General features: G+C 33.7%; 2 protein-coding genes across 2 annotated transcripts; both read right to left on the reverse strand.

The window, feature by feature from the left end:
* Window positions 1-454: 454 nt before the first annotated feature.
* Window positions 455-1,559, reverse strand: LOC108724315 (SKI/DACH domain-containing protein 1). The gene has a single exon (XM_018450633.1). The coding sequence runs from the start codon at window positions 1,263-1,265 to the stop codon at window positions 555-557; it is 711 nt and encodes a 236-aa protein (XP_018306135.1). The 5' UTR covers window positions 1,266-1,559; the 3' UTR covers window positions 455-554.
* An 8,591-nt stretch (window positions 1,560-10,150) lies between these two features.
* Window positions 10,151-11,770, reverse strand: LOC108724311 (neuropeptide-like 3). The gene is made up of 2 exons (XM_018450628.1): window positions 11,759-11,770; window positions 10,151-10,390 (listed from the first exon to the last, which is right to left on the reverse strand). The coding sequence occupies exons 1-2, from the start codon at window positions 11,768-11,770 to the stop codon at window positions 10,151-10,153; spliced, it is 252 nt and encodes an 83-aa protein (XP_018306130.1).
* Between the last annotated feature and the right edge of the window lie 4,817 nt (window positions 11,771-16,587).

Here is a 16,587-nt window from a genome sequence, read left to right on the forward strand (position 1 = left end):
AGCTAATATAATAATTGTGCATATATTTAATTTAACGTCATCTCTCTTTATATGTTATTAAGTGTCTTTCTTTTGCCTTTCTTATCATTCGTTTCGCTGATTCGAGCGAATTCACGTTGAGTCGACGTTACGCTTGACTTATACTACTTAAAAGAGAAGAATCTTGTGTCTATCTCAAGAAATGTCATGACAGTCGAGCGAGTCGTACGTGAAATATAATCGAATAAGAAGATCGAGTGAGAAAAAGGAAAAACAAAATGAGAAAAAGTTTAGGAATTACGGATATACCTGATTAACGCGCGAATTCGAAATTTGTAATGATAACGTCGTCGATGAGACTATGTAACGAAATACGTTATCGCGAACAGGACGATCAAAAGGCGACGTTTGATTGCGCATTTTATCCACATATATAACTTTTTAGTTTCCTCTCTGACAGAGTATCTTGGTCCTGCGCTATTCCCCCTGATATTCCTTGCAACATTCCTGATGTCTTCAAATTCGCCCAGCGATGTATGCAATCGATATCTACCGGTAGGACCGATATTAATCGATTACAGATCTTGGCAGGAGCACGGCTGTATAGTTTGCTGCTGAAAACCGGAGTTTCGGGGAATCCTTTGAGTGGGTAGACCGGATGGTCCTCGGACATATATATAGGGCACCGGGCTACGCAAAATCCTCTTCGGGCTCTTCTTCGCGTGCTTCTTCTCCTTGTTGTTGTTATCCCATTTGGATGAGGTAATCTTGAGACTCTGAAAGGCCCGTCGTAGAGTCTCCGCTGTGGAGGGCCTCTTAAGGGAGTCGCTATCGCTGCTGCTGTGAGCATCCGAAGGACTGGAGGAATACGATGAGGGTGAGATACCACCACGAGGTAGACTCCTGACGTCTTCGGGAGGGCTCCAAGTGCGCTCCGACGATCTCTGCACGCTAGTGCTAAGCCGCTCCTGCGATCGTGTCGTTCGTCCTCGCAGCCGCTCTGGATAGCACGGCGTTCTCGGAGACCTACTGGATCTGCACAAACGTTCACCGCTACCGCGTCGCGATAGACGTTCGCCGCTTCCGGTACTTCCGCCGCTGCTGCAGCCACTGTCGGTGCTGCACTCGTCGTCACCAATCTCACCCACGGGCGTTCTACCTCGATGATGATGATGATGATGATGATGATAATGATGATAATGATGATGATGATGATATCGATGATGATGCTGTCGGTGATCGCTCAAATCGGTCACTTGCACAGAATCCTCCATGTCGTTTGACATTTGACTCGTGTGTCGCTTGAAATCATACGTTTCTACATAAAACAATGAGGTATCTAAAGGACTATACAGATAGACTGTTTATATCAGAATAGATGTTCAGAATAGGACTGTGGAAGTGGGCCTCGAAGTCGAGATCAAGATAGATTTCGTACACAGAAAAACACTTGTTCGACTCGAATATTTTTCGCAATTCCAAACTATATTTCCGCCGCTATTACAGCACAATTACGGTATATATTTATCTTTTTTGATCGATCGATAATTCGATCGGTACTTCTCCTGGCCAAGATGATTATATCTTACTCACGAGATTAAACTGAGTCCGATGCGCTCGACACGCGATCTTTTATACCCTCGCAGGTGAACGCAGGAATACGCGCATGCCCCGCCCGCGCCGTCGCCGCGTCGCCGCGTCGCCGCGCCGCGCCTCCCCGTGCCGCGCCACGCCGCGCCGTCCACGTGAGAATCCATGGTGCCGTATGGTGCCGAGCCGAGGATGTCGAGGGGGTTAAGGAAAAAGCTATGTAGAACCATGCAGAGCGGTAATGGAAATTTGCAGTATTTGCACAGCGATAATAGAAATACAAACAAGACACGACGGAAGTTTAGTTTTTTGTTTTGAAATTTCGGAAAGAAAACATCTACAATCTAAAAAAGGACAGTAACAATAAACACATTGTTCGAGATATATCTGATTTTTCACGATTACATTTCATCTTGTTAATGACCAAATCAGCTTAATTTTGAAAAATAAATATAACATTATACATACTTCATTTTACGTATTACACAAGAGAAATACATAGGTAATACGTGACGTTTAAAAAAATAATTAATTTAATTATTTTACCTGAAATTAATCTTTTATTTAGCAGCTTTAGATGTATATTATCAAAACGACTGAAAAGAAGCGCAATAATAATATATCTAATATTTTCTCTCTCGATTAAATTTGAAATTGTATTATATACAGCATTAATTCATTATTAACCCTTTATGGCCATACTGAGTCAAAATAACCCGAGTATTTTGTGAAAAATTTAATTTCAATTTTAACACTAAAAAAAAATCGTAAACATGTAGAATTTAATCGTAAATATTAGAATTTAACGTGAAAGACGATGTATATGTAACTTTCACGCTAAATTCTAATACATGTTTACGATTTTTTTTAGTGTTAAAATTAAATTTTTCACAAAAACGCCGCTGGTCCATTTTCTTAAAGGATGAAATTATATACCGTACTTTTTTTTAAACCATCGCAACTTATACTGTCGATTTGGTAACATTTTAAAGATGGGTCGGGTCATTTTAATCCAGAGTAACCATCGCTTGAGTAACCGTGACTTTTTAGAAGTGTGACCATGAAAGGCTAAATATATTATTATAAACTCTTTCTTTTCGTTTTGTATCTTATAAGTCATCAATTGACACTCTTTTGGTGGTATTATTGATTATTCACTATAATTACATCGCATACGATCGCGCAATTTTTAATATTTCATAGCAAGGTTCCGATTATACATCGGATACAATCATAGCAATCAGATAACGATGGTTCCGTAACCGAATATCTAAAAATATGTTTTTAATTTGATACTCTGGGAACGCTGCATTCTCTTCTTCTCATTCTCTTTCCGACCAATTTCCCCCCCTCTCCCCCCTTCTTCGTCTCTCTTTTTCTCTTTCTTTCTCTACAGCACAGATCTTGAAAACTAATTATACTTCGGTCACTAAACTTACCGATCGATGTTAAGGGGTGGATGTACACACTTAAAGAAAATGTATTTTTGTGAATTGAAAATCAATACGTGCAGTGCCTATCAGGTAGCACTTGGTATTTGATCCCCAACCAAAAACACCTACATTATCTGCATTAAAGGAATAGTAAAAAATTAATTTTGATGATCATTTGATGATCAGATAACAATAAAAGAGATATACGTGTGTGCGCGCGCGCGCGCGCGCGTGTTTGTGTGTGTGTGTGTGTGTGTGTACAAATTTATTTTTACATTCTATGATTACATTCTACATATATGTATATCTAAATATTTATTTTGTCCTAGGACAATTTATTATCTAAAATCTTAAATGCTAGATATAGAATTTGTAAACTGAGATATAGAAAATCATATGTATGTGTATATATTAAATAGATCAACAAGAAATTTTAGTAGTATTCTAGTTTATTTATATATCACAAAAATAACTATAATAATGTATAATTATACGTGTAGAAATGGAAAGAAACGGATTATTTTAACGTTATTTCGAAGGCACATAGCCACACATAACATTCAAAATGTAATACTAACTGCTCATCAGCTCGATATCTAAATTGCGCTTAATCAACTGGCTGATATTCTGATATTGAATAAATTTAATTCATGTGGATAGAAACGTGTATACATATAAACGCGCAGTATATACATATAAACCATTATAAATTGATACTTTCTGCCCGTTTCTGCTACGAACACCTTTACGTAGAATAGAGTCAATAATGCGATAAAGAACGTTTGCCTACTATTTATCAACTCTGTTAATAATACTAGAATAGTAAAAAAAAGTTCAATGACAAAAATGTACGCTAATATACATATGTATGTATATATGATACACGTTTATTAGACAATAATAATACATAATACTTATATACAGAGTACTTATAGAGAATGTTCCGGAAATCATGGATGAAAAGAGAGTGATTCTATATGAAAAAATAAGTTGAAAACGTAAAATAAAATTTTTTCATATACATATAAAATGTATTTGAATTTTCATATTTAAATTTGATCTAAGTAATTCTAAGAAATATGATTGTTATGAAGTTATACCTCTGGAAGTTGCACTTTATATGACATGTAAATGCAACGTGACTTAAAAAAAAAAAAAAAAAAATTTATAGATTCTAATTCTTTACTAAATAGCTGTTATTTTTCCTCAAATGCGATCGTTGACGTTTGATCACGTGCCGCGATACAAAGTCATAAATAAGAGAAAGGATATTTGTATTATAAAGTACATCAATTAAATGTACGTGTATCCACACACGCACATACGCACGCACGCACGCACGCACGCACGCACAATCACTCTACATATACGTTTATATCACTATATTGAGATAAAATTACTAAATCTATTCATAAATGTTATTTCAAGAATTAATACCACACAATACTAACAACAATAACAACTAAATGAAAAAATGTATTGTAAGATCTTATAAAGAATGAATTAAACGAACTTGTCACGTGAATTAACGTATCAGTATTGTATAGTACAATGTTTTGTACAGTAGACATGCGAGAAATATTGGAGATGAATTGCATTTGTATTATATAATTTACATGTACACACATTGACAGGACATTGCGTTCTATATTTTATCATTTATTTTATTTCCTAAAAATATGTATATAGACAATATTATTTTTAGGAAATAAAATAAATGATAAAATATAGAACACGATGTTCTGTCAATGTGTGTGCATGTAAATCATACAAATGCAATTCATCTCCAATATTTTTCGCATGTCTACTATCACTATTCGGCATAATATGTGATTGTGCTTGACGATGACGTCTGCTGGCACTCACGTAACAAAGACCAGTATTATTGTCGATGACTTACATAACTGAGCATAAGACAAAAACTCGACTGATTACGCAATGCTGCATAACAATGCCAGTTGCAAATGTGTAAATAGGCTTTACGGCTTACGGCACAAAGCTCGACTGTGTCACTTTCTTTCTTATAAGCTGTTCTGTTTCTCTCGAAAAGTAGCGATTAACTCCAGCTAACTTCCTTATTGCTATTAATTAATTAATCAACTAGATGGCAAGTCCAAAAAAGCACAATTTTTATTATACAACCGAGTGGAAGCTATCGATGGAGCATACATAAAATTCGATCGGTTCAGTCGTTATTCAGATCCGATAATCTCGGTTCCCCCCAACTCGATTGCATAAAGTAAAAGGTAATAACACGGTCTGTCTTGCGCTATGATGTCGTTGCGCTTGTCGTAGCGCCGAGACACACTAATTGTAAGTACCGTGTCTCTTGATTAGTAATTTAATGTATTTTGCTTTCTTGTTATTAATTATAAACAGTGTAATCGTAATTACTGCACACAGTAATTAAACATTAATCTTAAAATTCAATGGTCTGCAGTCTACTTGGGAAAAAACTATTTCTTGTATGACGCTGTGAGAGAAGTTGATTGGAAATCCCTGGGTATCACTCCACTGACAATGCAAAGCTTTCCACGTATAACGTTATATTAATCAGTTTTTAGGAGTTTAATTTCAATTTGAAAAACGAAGTTAAAAAATCTATTGTAATTTTATGCGTTAATATAATTTATTAGGGGAAAGTGGGTGAATTGTGCGCACCTAAGGGAAATTTATTGTCCTGGAATGATTTTCCAAGTTCAAAGCGATATAAGTATGGAAATAGAAACTATATAAACATTTTTCTACCATTACGTATCCTCATATCGAACAGATTTTCATTCAATAAGGTTATATTTGGCAAAAAAGAAAAAACGGAAAAGCGAAAAAATTTCTCGCGCGTCGGGTAATTATGCGCAAAGCAAAAGTCGTAGGAAATGAATGAATTATGGAATGTTGACAAAGAAATCAGAAAATATATTTATTATATTGCAATATAAAATTTATATTGGCGCTCTCAAACGTATGTATGTTGTATATTAGTTTTATATTTTTCTCTCATCTGTCTCAGATCGATTGTGGTTAAAATGTCCGAATGTTTCGACGCACAGTCACATCTGAGGTAATTAAAAATTTTAAAAATTAAGAATATATATTATATTCATAACATCTAACTTTGACCGCTTTTGGCGCTCTCAAACGTACATATGTATGTTGTACATTTACACGGTCGGATCTTAATTCTTATTTGAAAACTAATATAATAATAATACATATAGGCTTTGGTAAAATAAAATGGCAAAATAAAATAATAATGCAAAGAAAAAACGAAAAAATTAGTGCTAGTCATATAGTATATGGAAGATGGGTAATTGTGCGCACTTCAAAACGCTTGCGCACAGAGTTGCCCGCCGCGACCTGACTCGATATATAATAAAATACGATTACTTCAACATTTCTTCAAACTTAATAAATAACAGCTCAAAAGACGCACATAATAATATACTTTAATAACGTATGCAACTTTAAACAAACAAATTAAAAATACGAACTTACCACCTTATTTTCTGAATGCTAAAATAACAAGAAAAGATGTGATTTCACTTTTTTGTATTTCTCTGGTTAGCAACGTATTTACGTCGTATCTTTTGTAGTTGTATCTTAAGAGGACGACCTCCTGCGTAAAAATTTCACCACAGTGATGTCTTCATCCATTGGAAAAGTACCAAACAGAATGCACACAATTCCCCCACTTTCCCCTACATGCGATTGATTTATCTTAAATATTGTTTGAATATGTTAACGAACATTTGTTACATTGCTATTTCAATAACAATACTGACGGTGATCTAATTTAAGGTCGAAACATCAATTGTTTCATGTATATACATACATAAATTATTGAATAGATACTTGCACATCACTTACGTTTGGCTTACATGCTCCTTCATTACTTTTTACTTACAATTAGTGGAGAAAGCCACTATCTTTTATAATTTTGTTATAATAAAGTACATTTTATGAATAACAAACAGCTATATTTGTCATGTGGCTGTTTTTATGTTTATACTGATGTAATAGTGCGATAACGTAATATATGTATTGTTATATATGACTCAAATCTTCTTGATTCGAGAGCTTTCAATAGCGATGACGTGAAATTACATAAAGTATTTATGTTCCAGGAATAGCACGTAGGGTTACCTGCACAATTATGCGTATTATACATTGGATTAATTAAAACAACACACGTAACAAAACGCAAATATAATAGATTCTACTATATGTGCAGTATATTTATGTATCTATAAGAATAACAAATATACGTAATTTATTGTTGTGTCTTGTTTTTAAATAATTCACAACAATTTATGCTATTGTGTAATATTGCATTTTTGAAAACAAAAACGAAAAATTTTTATGTTTACATGTAAACTTTCGTTTTAATAGATTTTGTCGGTTGCCATATCAAATTTTTCTTCTGCATGGTTGCTAAGTCGCAATAACGAAACACACTTTGTCGTTAATTGGATACACTGGGCCGTTGCTTTATTATAAAAGCCGGTTATTAAAACACTCCGCTTTGTTACGTAATGCTCAGCATATCTCCTTGCCGATGCGTGTGACATCGATTTGGTATATTACACACACACACACACACACACACACGCACGCACGCACGCACGCACGCACACGCACATATATATATAAGTATTAAAAAATAACAAAAGTCTCAGATGTTTCAACTTGGCATAAACAAATGATCTCTTTTTTTACGTTAACAAAATGACAATAAGCAGCATACGTGATAACGTTTATAAGAAAAATAGCCTAAATTTATATGTAGTTTCTATAGTTTATTTTAATTCTACAGTTTAAATTTATTTAATTCAAAATGCGATTAATTTTAATCGCATTTATCAATATATGCGACATATACAGGGTGGAGAAAAAGGTTGTGGCATAACTTTGCAGGATGGTACTACAGGTCAAGGTGAACATAAAAGGTCCTATGAACATAGGACCGGAAGTGCCTTATTTTCGAAATACGCGCCATACAAAAATAAAATCTGTGTTGGTGAGATCAACAGGTTTATTTGGAACGAGTGACTTTTACAAGAGGTGCTCAACGTGAGATATTGTAAACAAAGGTCAGGCGTGTGCCTTGGTGTAAACAATATGCGAAAGGTACTTATTCGAAAGCGCAGAACGTTTTCCGATAAGTGGTGTAAAACAGTTAATCGCATCTTGTAAAGATGTTTAGTAATGCGGAGTATGCAGACATGCATTTGTTGTACGGAGAGGCCCGTGGTAACTGCGTAGAGGCTCGCCGTATGTACCAGACACGTTTTCCGAACAGACGATGTCCTAATCGACCAACACAGATTTTATTTTTGTATGGCGCGTATTTCGAAAATAAGGCACTTCCGGACCTATGTTCATAGGACCTTTTATGTTCACCTTGACCTGTAGTACCATCCTGCAAAGTTATGCCACAACCTTTTTCTCCACCCTGTATATAATATGTATAATCTAAACCTTACATTACAAAGAGAAGAGTAGGGGAATTGCGAACACGCGGGGGAAACATGAACGATGTTATTACAGTATAATAATTAGAATAGTGATTAATGATGTGTGATAATCTTTCATTTCTTGTATCCAGTGTACAGTTCGATTGTACAGTACATTAGTGCCCCACACTATAACATGTGATCATAGAAGGTCGTTTAAGGTAAATATATAAATCATTATACATAATTTTGATGATTTTGATGTAATTAATTTTATTAATTAGCTTTATGCGTTGCACATGCCAGTTGGTCCTGAGGAACGCTCGTTGAACAATATGAATGAAGTGATTATTCGAGTTGTGACTACTCCTATACGCATGATCCTTATGTAATCAGATTTATAACGTAATAACATGACACGTAACAGCCTTTTTGCAACGGATTACTACTAACGAGAAAGGACAGGCGTATATTCGCGCTAAGGATGACTTCGTTTCACAACAGTTACAATATTCACGAAGAATTATAACATCGCTTAATCGCCTTTTTCATTAATCTTTTCTCTAAATTGATTAATTTACGTGAGATTGAATAATTACTTATTATTATATGTGTGTGTGTAAAAATCTTGTAATATATAAATTGTATAATTTTATAGGTAGTGATATTTAGTTAGATGAAATTATAGAGAAAAACAAATTATTAAAGTTTTTATGTTTTAATTTTCAATGTTATGTTATCATTCTTTACGAATCTATTAATTAATATACACATTTTAATTACATCTTTTAAAATATAAATAAAATTTTCAGCCCGATTTATTAATTTATTTCCCCGTATTTATGTCCCCGTATTTATCTCTGTGCAAGTTACCCTCGAGAAGACTTGACAGATTTATTCGAATCTGTCCAACTCCATCCCACGCCAGGAGGCATCTCAAAGGATTTCTCAAAATAACACATTGATATACCTACATTTAACATGTCTGTAATGATGTGTTCGTTTGTACGTCATTGATGATTCTTTATCGAGATACGTATGCATTGTGCATACTATGTATTTGAAGGCATGGCATTGCGTCAATTCGCATTGTAGGTACTTTTCAAACTCTATAATCTCAATACGCGTATGATTGAATGAAAGAGTACATCATGTAATTTTCTTATATTTCGCGCACATTACGTCTTAAAAATTAAAAATATTTTATTTTATTCAGAGAATTTATCAAAGAAGGATATATTCTTGAAATAATTTTGATATTTTTGAAATAGCCTACGTATAATATATACATATGTATATCTATTATAATATATCTAGATTCAAAGATTCTTTGATATATAAATAAATGTATCTCGAATCCAATGTGGATTTCGATTTGTTGTGGACGTAAAATGATTTTTTTTATACAATATCTAAGTTAATTGTAGGGGTGGGATGTGTAAAAATCGAGTAAAAAACATTTGTACAATTGCTTTTAAGCAGTTTTATTGATTCTGGGTCTAATGAAATGTAAGTGCGGAGTTATTCAAACGAATGAGAAAGGGATGAAGAGAATGAACCGCGGAAAAACACAAATCCGTGGTTGATTTTTGGAAAAGATTTCGTAGACGTTGATCATTGATCAATTTGTGAAGTGTGTCGATGGAAATTGATTGGTCCTTATAGTCTCTTGATGAATGCCTGGTCCTCCGGTGTTTAGACAATTAGGCCAGTCGCGTAACTCTTATACGCATACGGTAAGGCCGGGTATGCCGAGTACGCGCTATAAGTCGGTAGGCTGTATGCGCTGTAAGCTAACGGTGCGGAAACGATGGGAGCACTGTAGGATGTCACAAGCGGAGCTCCGATAATCGCCCCAGGTGCCGGTGCTGGCGCGGGCGCGGGTACGGGTGCCGGCGCAGCCGCGGCGAATGCCAAAAAGGCCAACAAACACAACTGTAACAATGACATTCAATGTACATATAAGTAACATTACGATATTGCAAGTGGTAACATTGACACATTGTGTCAATGCCTGAATGGTAATAATAATGGTCAAGTACTCTCTCTTACGCATTACATTAACCGACTCTCTCTCTCTCTCTCTCTCTCTCTCTCTCTCAGGAAATGAAAGCAATCCTCAGATTACCATCTCAACAGGATAAAACATACCTTTGTTATTCAATTTTTAATAACTCTTAGGGCCTCTTTTACCAACCTCGATTAACGCTAATTGATGGTTAACTTCAATCATCACGATTACCAACGTGAGAATTAATCACAGAAGAGGAAAAGAGAAGAGATGTTCTGATACCTTAAACTGCACTTTTGCGAGTTGATCATCGATTAACTTAACCAGAAATTGGTGAAAGAGGCCTTTATCTTAGAATTGTTAAATTTATTCGTTTTTCTCCAGGAATTTATAAATAATAAAATAAACAAATAGAACAACAGTTAATGTTCCTCAACGACTTTCAACGGCGTGTTAGAATTCTTTCGCGATGCGTATCTTTCTCGGAAATGGAAATGAATTTGCAATAGTTTCGTGAAAATTACAAATGTATAAAGCAACAATTGTTCGTATTAAATGAGTATTAAAAAAATGTATGAATTCTATATTTATGCAGTAAATCGAGTTTTTCGTGGAAAAATTCACGTATATATTTCGAAGAATAATATGATGCGAATAAGAAAATATGAGTCGATGATGCAAGTAATTTTCCTAGTAGGAAGTAGTAGTCCGGCCAATGTTCTAGTAATCGATAGAAAATAACAAATACGAGTATGTGTGTAAACATACACAAACACGAGTGCACTAACGCGTTTCACATATCTGCTTTTCAATTTTTTCACGTGTTCATTGCAGTCATTATCTAATTAATTCCTCCATTTTTCATCAGGAGGTAGGAATTCATGTTCAATTAAAAATAGAACAATATTGGCCAGACTCTTACTTATCATTAATTCTTGAGACACTAGATACAATTAGATATTATAAGACTTGAAACTAAACATGATACACCCTGCAGTGTAATATGTATAGCATGTATAAAGCCGGAATCAGACTATACATTGAAGATTGAGATTGAAGATTGAAAGATTGAAATTTGACCAATCAAAACAATAGAAGCTAAAATCCCTTTGTCCTCATTGGTCAAATTTCGATCTTTACTCTTGAATCTCAATTTTCAATGCGTAGTTTGATTCCAGCCCAACTAAAGTTATAACGATCTTCTCGATAGAGAAACAGACATCGCCAAATATGTATATACAAACGGATACACTATATAGATATAAATCTCGCTGAAATCTTAATTGACTTACCAGTTTGAACATCTTGAAGCTCGTATATGTCTGGCTTGTAGTCAGTACGATAATACTCGAAAATACGACATATCTCGTCTTATATAGGAGCAAGCAATCCCTCGGCCTCCACCTCCCTTCTCTCTTTTGCGTTTTCTTAACGCACCTTCGAAGAGGGCGTCGCCTTGTCTCAAGCAGAAAACGAACGTGCGCTAGGCCGCGATTTCTTCTTTTTCCGTTTCTTCCTTCAGTCGCGGATGTCGACAACCAATGGAGCTTTGTTGCGCGAACATACACATTAATATGGGGTAGGGACGCGCGTGATGATTCTTCAAGGTCCCCCATGACGGTCAGGCGTGGTCAGACTACTCTCCTTTTCTGTCTCGGATGCCAACGGGAGTATACTTGTACTCTATAGTCTGTACAAGCTGTACAAGAGCTTCTCGACCTGACGAAACAAACCTGTTATATGTAACGCAAAAAGCGCTACCTAGCTGACTCATCTACGATAAGTGATTAACAGGTGATAGCAATTTTTAATTAGATTAAATTTACAATGAATTTTCTATTTTATTAAATTTTATGATATTACGTTCTCTCTCTACGAATAGAATTACCTCATGACAGAATTACACGGATTGTACGATTAAAATATTTATATAATCTAATTTAATTTATAAAATTCTTTACTAATTGTTTATGTATAACAGATTTAAGGACTGACTCTGCTAGTGTAATTGTAACAAGTACAATATTACGTACGAAAGTTTCGAATCTTACGAATCTTAGAAATCAACAAGTTTTATTGTATGTCTATTAATTCTACTTAGATTTAACTCGTTGCGAAAAATATTTCTCAAGTAACGGTAATATAGGTATTGATTAACATATTTAAAAATATCATCATATATATTATAATTATTATTCGATGTTATTAACAATAAGATAACAATAACCGTTATCTTACTTTTATGTATTTACATATTTACTCTTATATCGAGTATTTTTTATACATACCTACAGTTTTGCAGATGTTATTCGCGATATTGCCTATTGATCGATGTCCCTAGAAGGGACCTTCAAAAATTATTTTGCGACTTGAATAGACGTAGGATTCTCGTAGAAAAGTATTTTATGTACATTCACGCCTACATGTCGATTTGATCGCTTCAGAGAAGCGGCCTCACTTACTTTGAGTCTTTGGCAAACGCCGGCTGTTTTCCGAACATTCACCTCTTGTGATAAACTTCAAATTTATTAAGAGTCAATCATGTCTCTCTCTCTCTCTCTCTCTCTCTCTCTCTCTCTCTCTCTCCCTCCCTCCTCTTTCCTCCTTTTGTTCAATAAATACATTTTAGGGTAAACACCCCTATCGAAAAATTTCACAAGTTGATCTATAAAGGCGATTCTTCTTTTGTAACAATCACGTCAACTCGCGTATGACGTTATTAAATTTTAAAAGAGACTCCGAATATCTCTGTACTTTTGTTTATAAAGATATAGCAGTATGCGAGAGAATATCAACAGTAAATATGGAGGTGCACGTGATTAAAAATATGCAAAAAAATAGAATACATAGCTTATAATACATAAAAGATGCATTGCTTTTACCTGAAAAAGTTGATTTTATTTATCTAATTTTAATTAATTTTCTAAACAGCAATAGATTGAAATATTTACAATATGCATAATGATACTATATCATTACGCATAGCTTTTAATTTTTGCTGTGAGAAGAGCTGTATTCATCTGTGTTTGCTATTTTATCGGCTCGAATTTGATAATCACGTATAATTTCCACGTAAAATAATAAAATAGTTTCTGACTCTACTCTCTAAATTTTTTGAAGTGAAATTTTCATTCTAATCCTGGAGCTACTGATCAGTTCGCTCCACGTGGAGGAAGTATTCACTTTAAGATAGAGTGAATTCATTCACACTAAGACAAAAAGTGAAGAGTTTCACTCTTATTTTTAAAGTGAAATCGTTAATGCTCTAAACTTCACTTCAACTTAAAGTAAAGAAATCCCGCCAAATCGTGCCTAACGCCTCTCTTCTGCTCTCTTCTCAGTTCTCGTTCTCGTACAAGTGCCAAAAGTTTTAATTGCCAATTTTATTGACTGTGTTTAGTTATTTTGAGTGTATGAACAATGTCAAGTATTTGACAAACGGGAATGAATCTACCAGAGGTAAGCCTGTTTATACATTTGTACAACGTAAAATAGAAATTGAAAGGATACGAATAGAGGTCAAGGTATTTCGTATAGGTATTTTAGTTAGGATAATGAAAGAAATTAATTTCTACTGAAAAAGTCAACAAAATGTAATCGAAATTCATGTCTTCAATTTTTAATATGTTTGTACTCTTGTACAGATAAAGTACTTAGGAATTTCAAGACTTAGTAAAAAAATGTCTTCATGGTTAGTTAGGTTACAAAACATCCTCTCCGAGAAAAGTTTCGTAATCGATATAATGGTTGTGTTCACGTATGGTTTCAATAATTATAATATTATTATAAATTATAATATTACTGATTTATTTAATCACAGGAGCACTTTTATGATCGAAATACAAACACTGGATTCATTGAATTTCGACTCAAGACTTTCTGATATAAATTACCGTCCAACGAAAAAAGAAGAGAAGGAAGTGCGCAACTGGAAAACGAAATAAAGTTAAGAAAATTAACTGAAAACGAAATTTTACTAGATGAGGAGAATTTCAAATTGAAGATAAATATAAGGTTTACAAGTTTTTTGACATAGCTGAAATTTTATTTAAAATTTACTTGTTCTTAAAAATTAATATTGAATTTAAATATAGGATGTTTAGTTGCTCTTTCCTTATTTTTTGCGTCACACTGTTCTTTACATTTAAACAGACAGATTTTAAAAACTATAATTTCTTAATTATTAATAATTTTTTCGATTTTTACTTAGTGATGAACATATAAAATGCACCTTTTTGTCAAATACTACTGGGTGCAAATTTCTTATTATATACAATAATTGATACTTTTATAATTTTCCATTTATTATTTATGAATTTTTTAGATTTTTGAACTGGCACTGAGGATGCCTAATGACACAAATAAGGGACTCGTACTGAAATTAACAGATGAAACAAGAGCTAGTCGTATTATTGAAATCAAAAACTTTGATAAGCTGATGACGATAGCAGCAATATTGAAAAAATATCCCAGATTTGAAGGTTTCAATCTTGAGAACTTGTAAATATTTCAATGCATTTCGTTTTTTTTAATATAATACGTATTTGTCTCCGTAAAATTTTTAATATTACTTATTTATTAGATATCGAGAGAATTTTCTGCAACCTTTCCAGTTTAGCGTGTCAATGTGCGGATCGGGTTAATAAGCAGATAAAATGTGTTTCTTCGATAGCCAAAAAGTTAAATCTTTATTGTACAATGTACTGTCAGTGATACACGCTTTGAGTTTTACACGGGTCGAGAGACGGTAACAATCTCCTTGGCCGTTGCCTCGCGAACAATCGCGTGACCCGACTTGGGGAAATCTTTGTTTATTTCGAGAAAGTTCGATTCGTTTGCTAGCTTTTAAATCGACGCGACTTCCTTTTCTATTCCTCTTTTATACCGTGCATTTACTTCAGACAACCGATAATTCCGCGCGGCCTGACATCCAGTCGTTCGAGGATCCGGTCCAGCTAAACAAGAAATACCCACGATGCATCACAGTTGCTGCATTTACAATTCTATGTCGCTTTAATTTTTCGGTGATCGTTGTACCGTATTTCGCGTGTTCGTCAGCTACCTCGTGTGTTTACCTTTTTTTCTTCCTCGAACAGCTGAGAGGCCTTCAGACTGAATATGTACATATTGTACATAATATTCTCGCGGATTCCAATGTCTTTATTATAATTGCCGTTTTTCCTATGACAGCCGGGGCAGTGGCGATGCATTCGCCACATCAGAAAATGACGTATTTTTGGGAACTTCTCTGCATTTTATGCATCGCAGATTTTGCAGTATTGTCAAGAAGCAAAACTTCATCTCTTGAAATTTGTCAAAGATCTTGAAGATAATAGGTGCAATTATTCATTAAAATGTAATAGTAAAAGAAATAAATTTTTATCGAAAAATTAACATGCAATTAAAAGTTACAATGTTTTTAATGAAAAGAAATTTTGTTCGCTTGATATAGTTGAACTCCATAATTTTGATAAAAATTATTTCTATAGCTACAAAAAATGTCTGCAATATATCATAAATAATTTGATCAAGTATCAAACTAATTTATTCAATTTTGCTGAACGTTTTTGCTTTCTTAATTTCTGTTCTCTTATTTATTGCTCACTTTTTTATTTTTCAGAAAGTGTAAAAGCTTTGATTCTGCTGCCCGAATTGTTACCTATCCCGAATTATAAAAAAAAAGAGAGGGCATCATTGCACTAGAAATAACATTACAGAATGTAATGTTTAAAGAAAATGGTGAAAGATATGTAATATAACTGAATTTTATTTTTTTATATATTCCTATGTTACTAAAAATTTTATAATTATATTAACAGTGACGATGAAAACATTGACGAAAACATTACTGAAGAGATTGAAGAACACTCAATTGTCACTGCGATTTTAATCAATTACACTTATTTTAAAAGATAACAATAAAAATAATTATTATTGATATTATGTAATTATATACCCATTTTCCCTATAAATAATATCACTTTTATATATAATTTCATGCTCCTGAATAATTTTATGGTATTTTAATTATAGAACACGTGAAAAGTGTATCTGACACTTATATAGACTAATATATTTTTTAATAAAGATACTATATATGTATATATATTATATATATATA

Source organism: Mycetomoellerius zeteki, unplaced genomic scaffold (genome assembly GCF_001594055.1).
Source record: "Mycetomoellerius zeteki isolate Tzet28-1 unplaced genomic scaffold, Tzet1.0 scaffold290, whole genome shotgun sequence".
NCBI lineage: Eukaryota > Metazoa > Arthropoda > Insecta > Hymenoptera > Formicidae > Mycetomoellerius > Mycetomoellerius zeteki.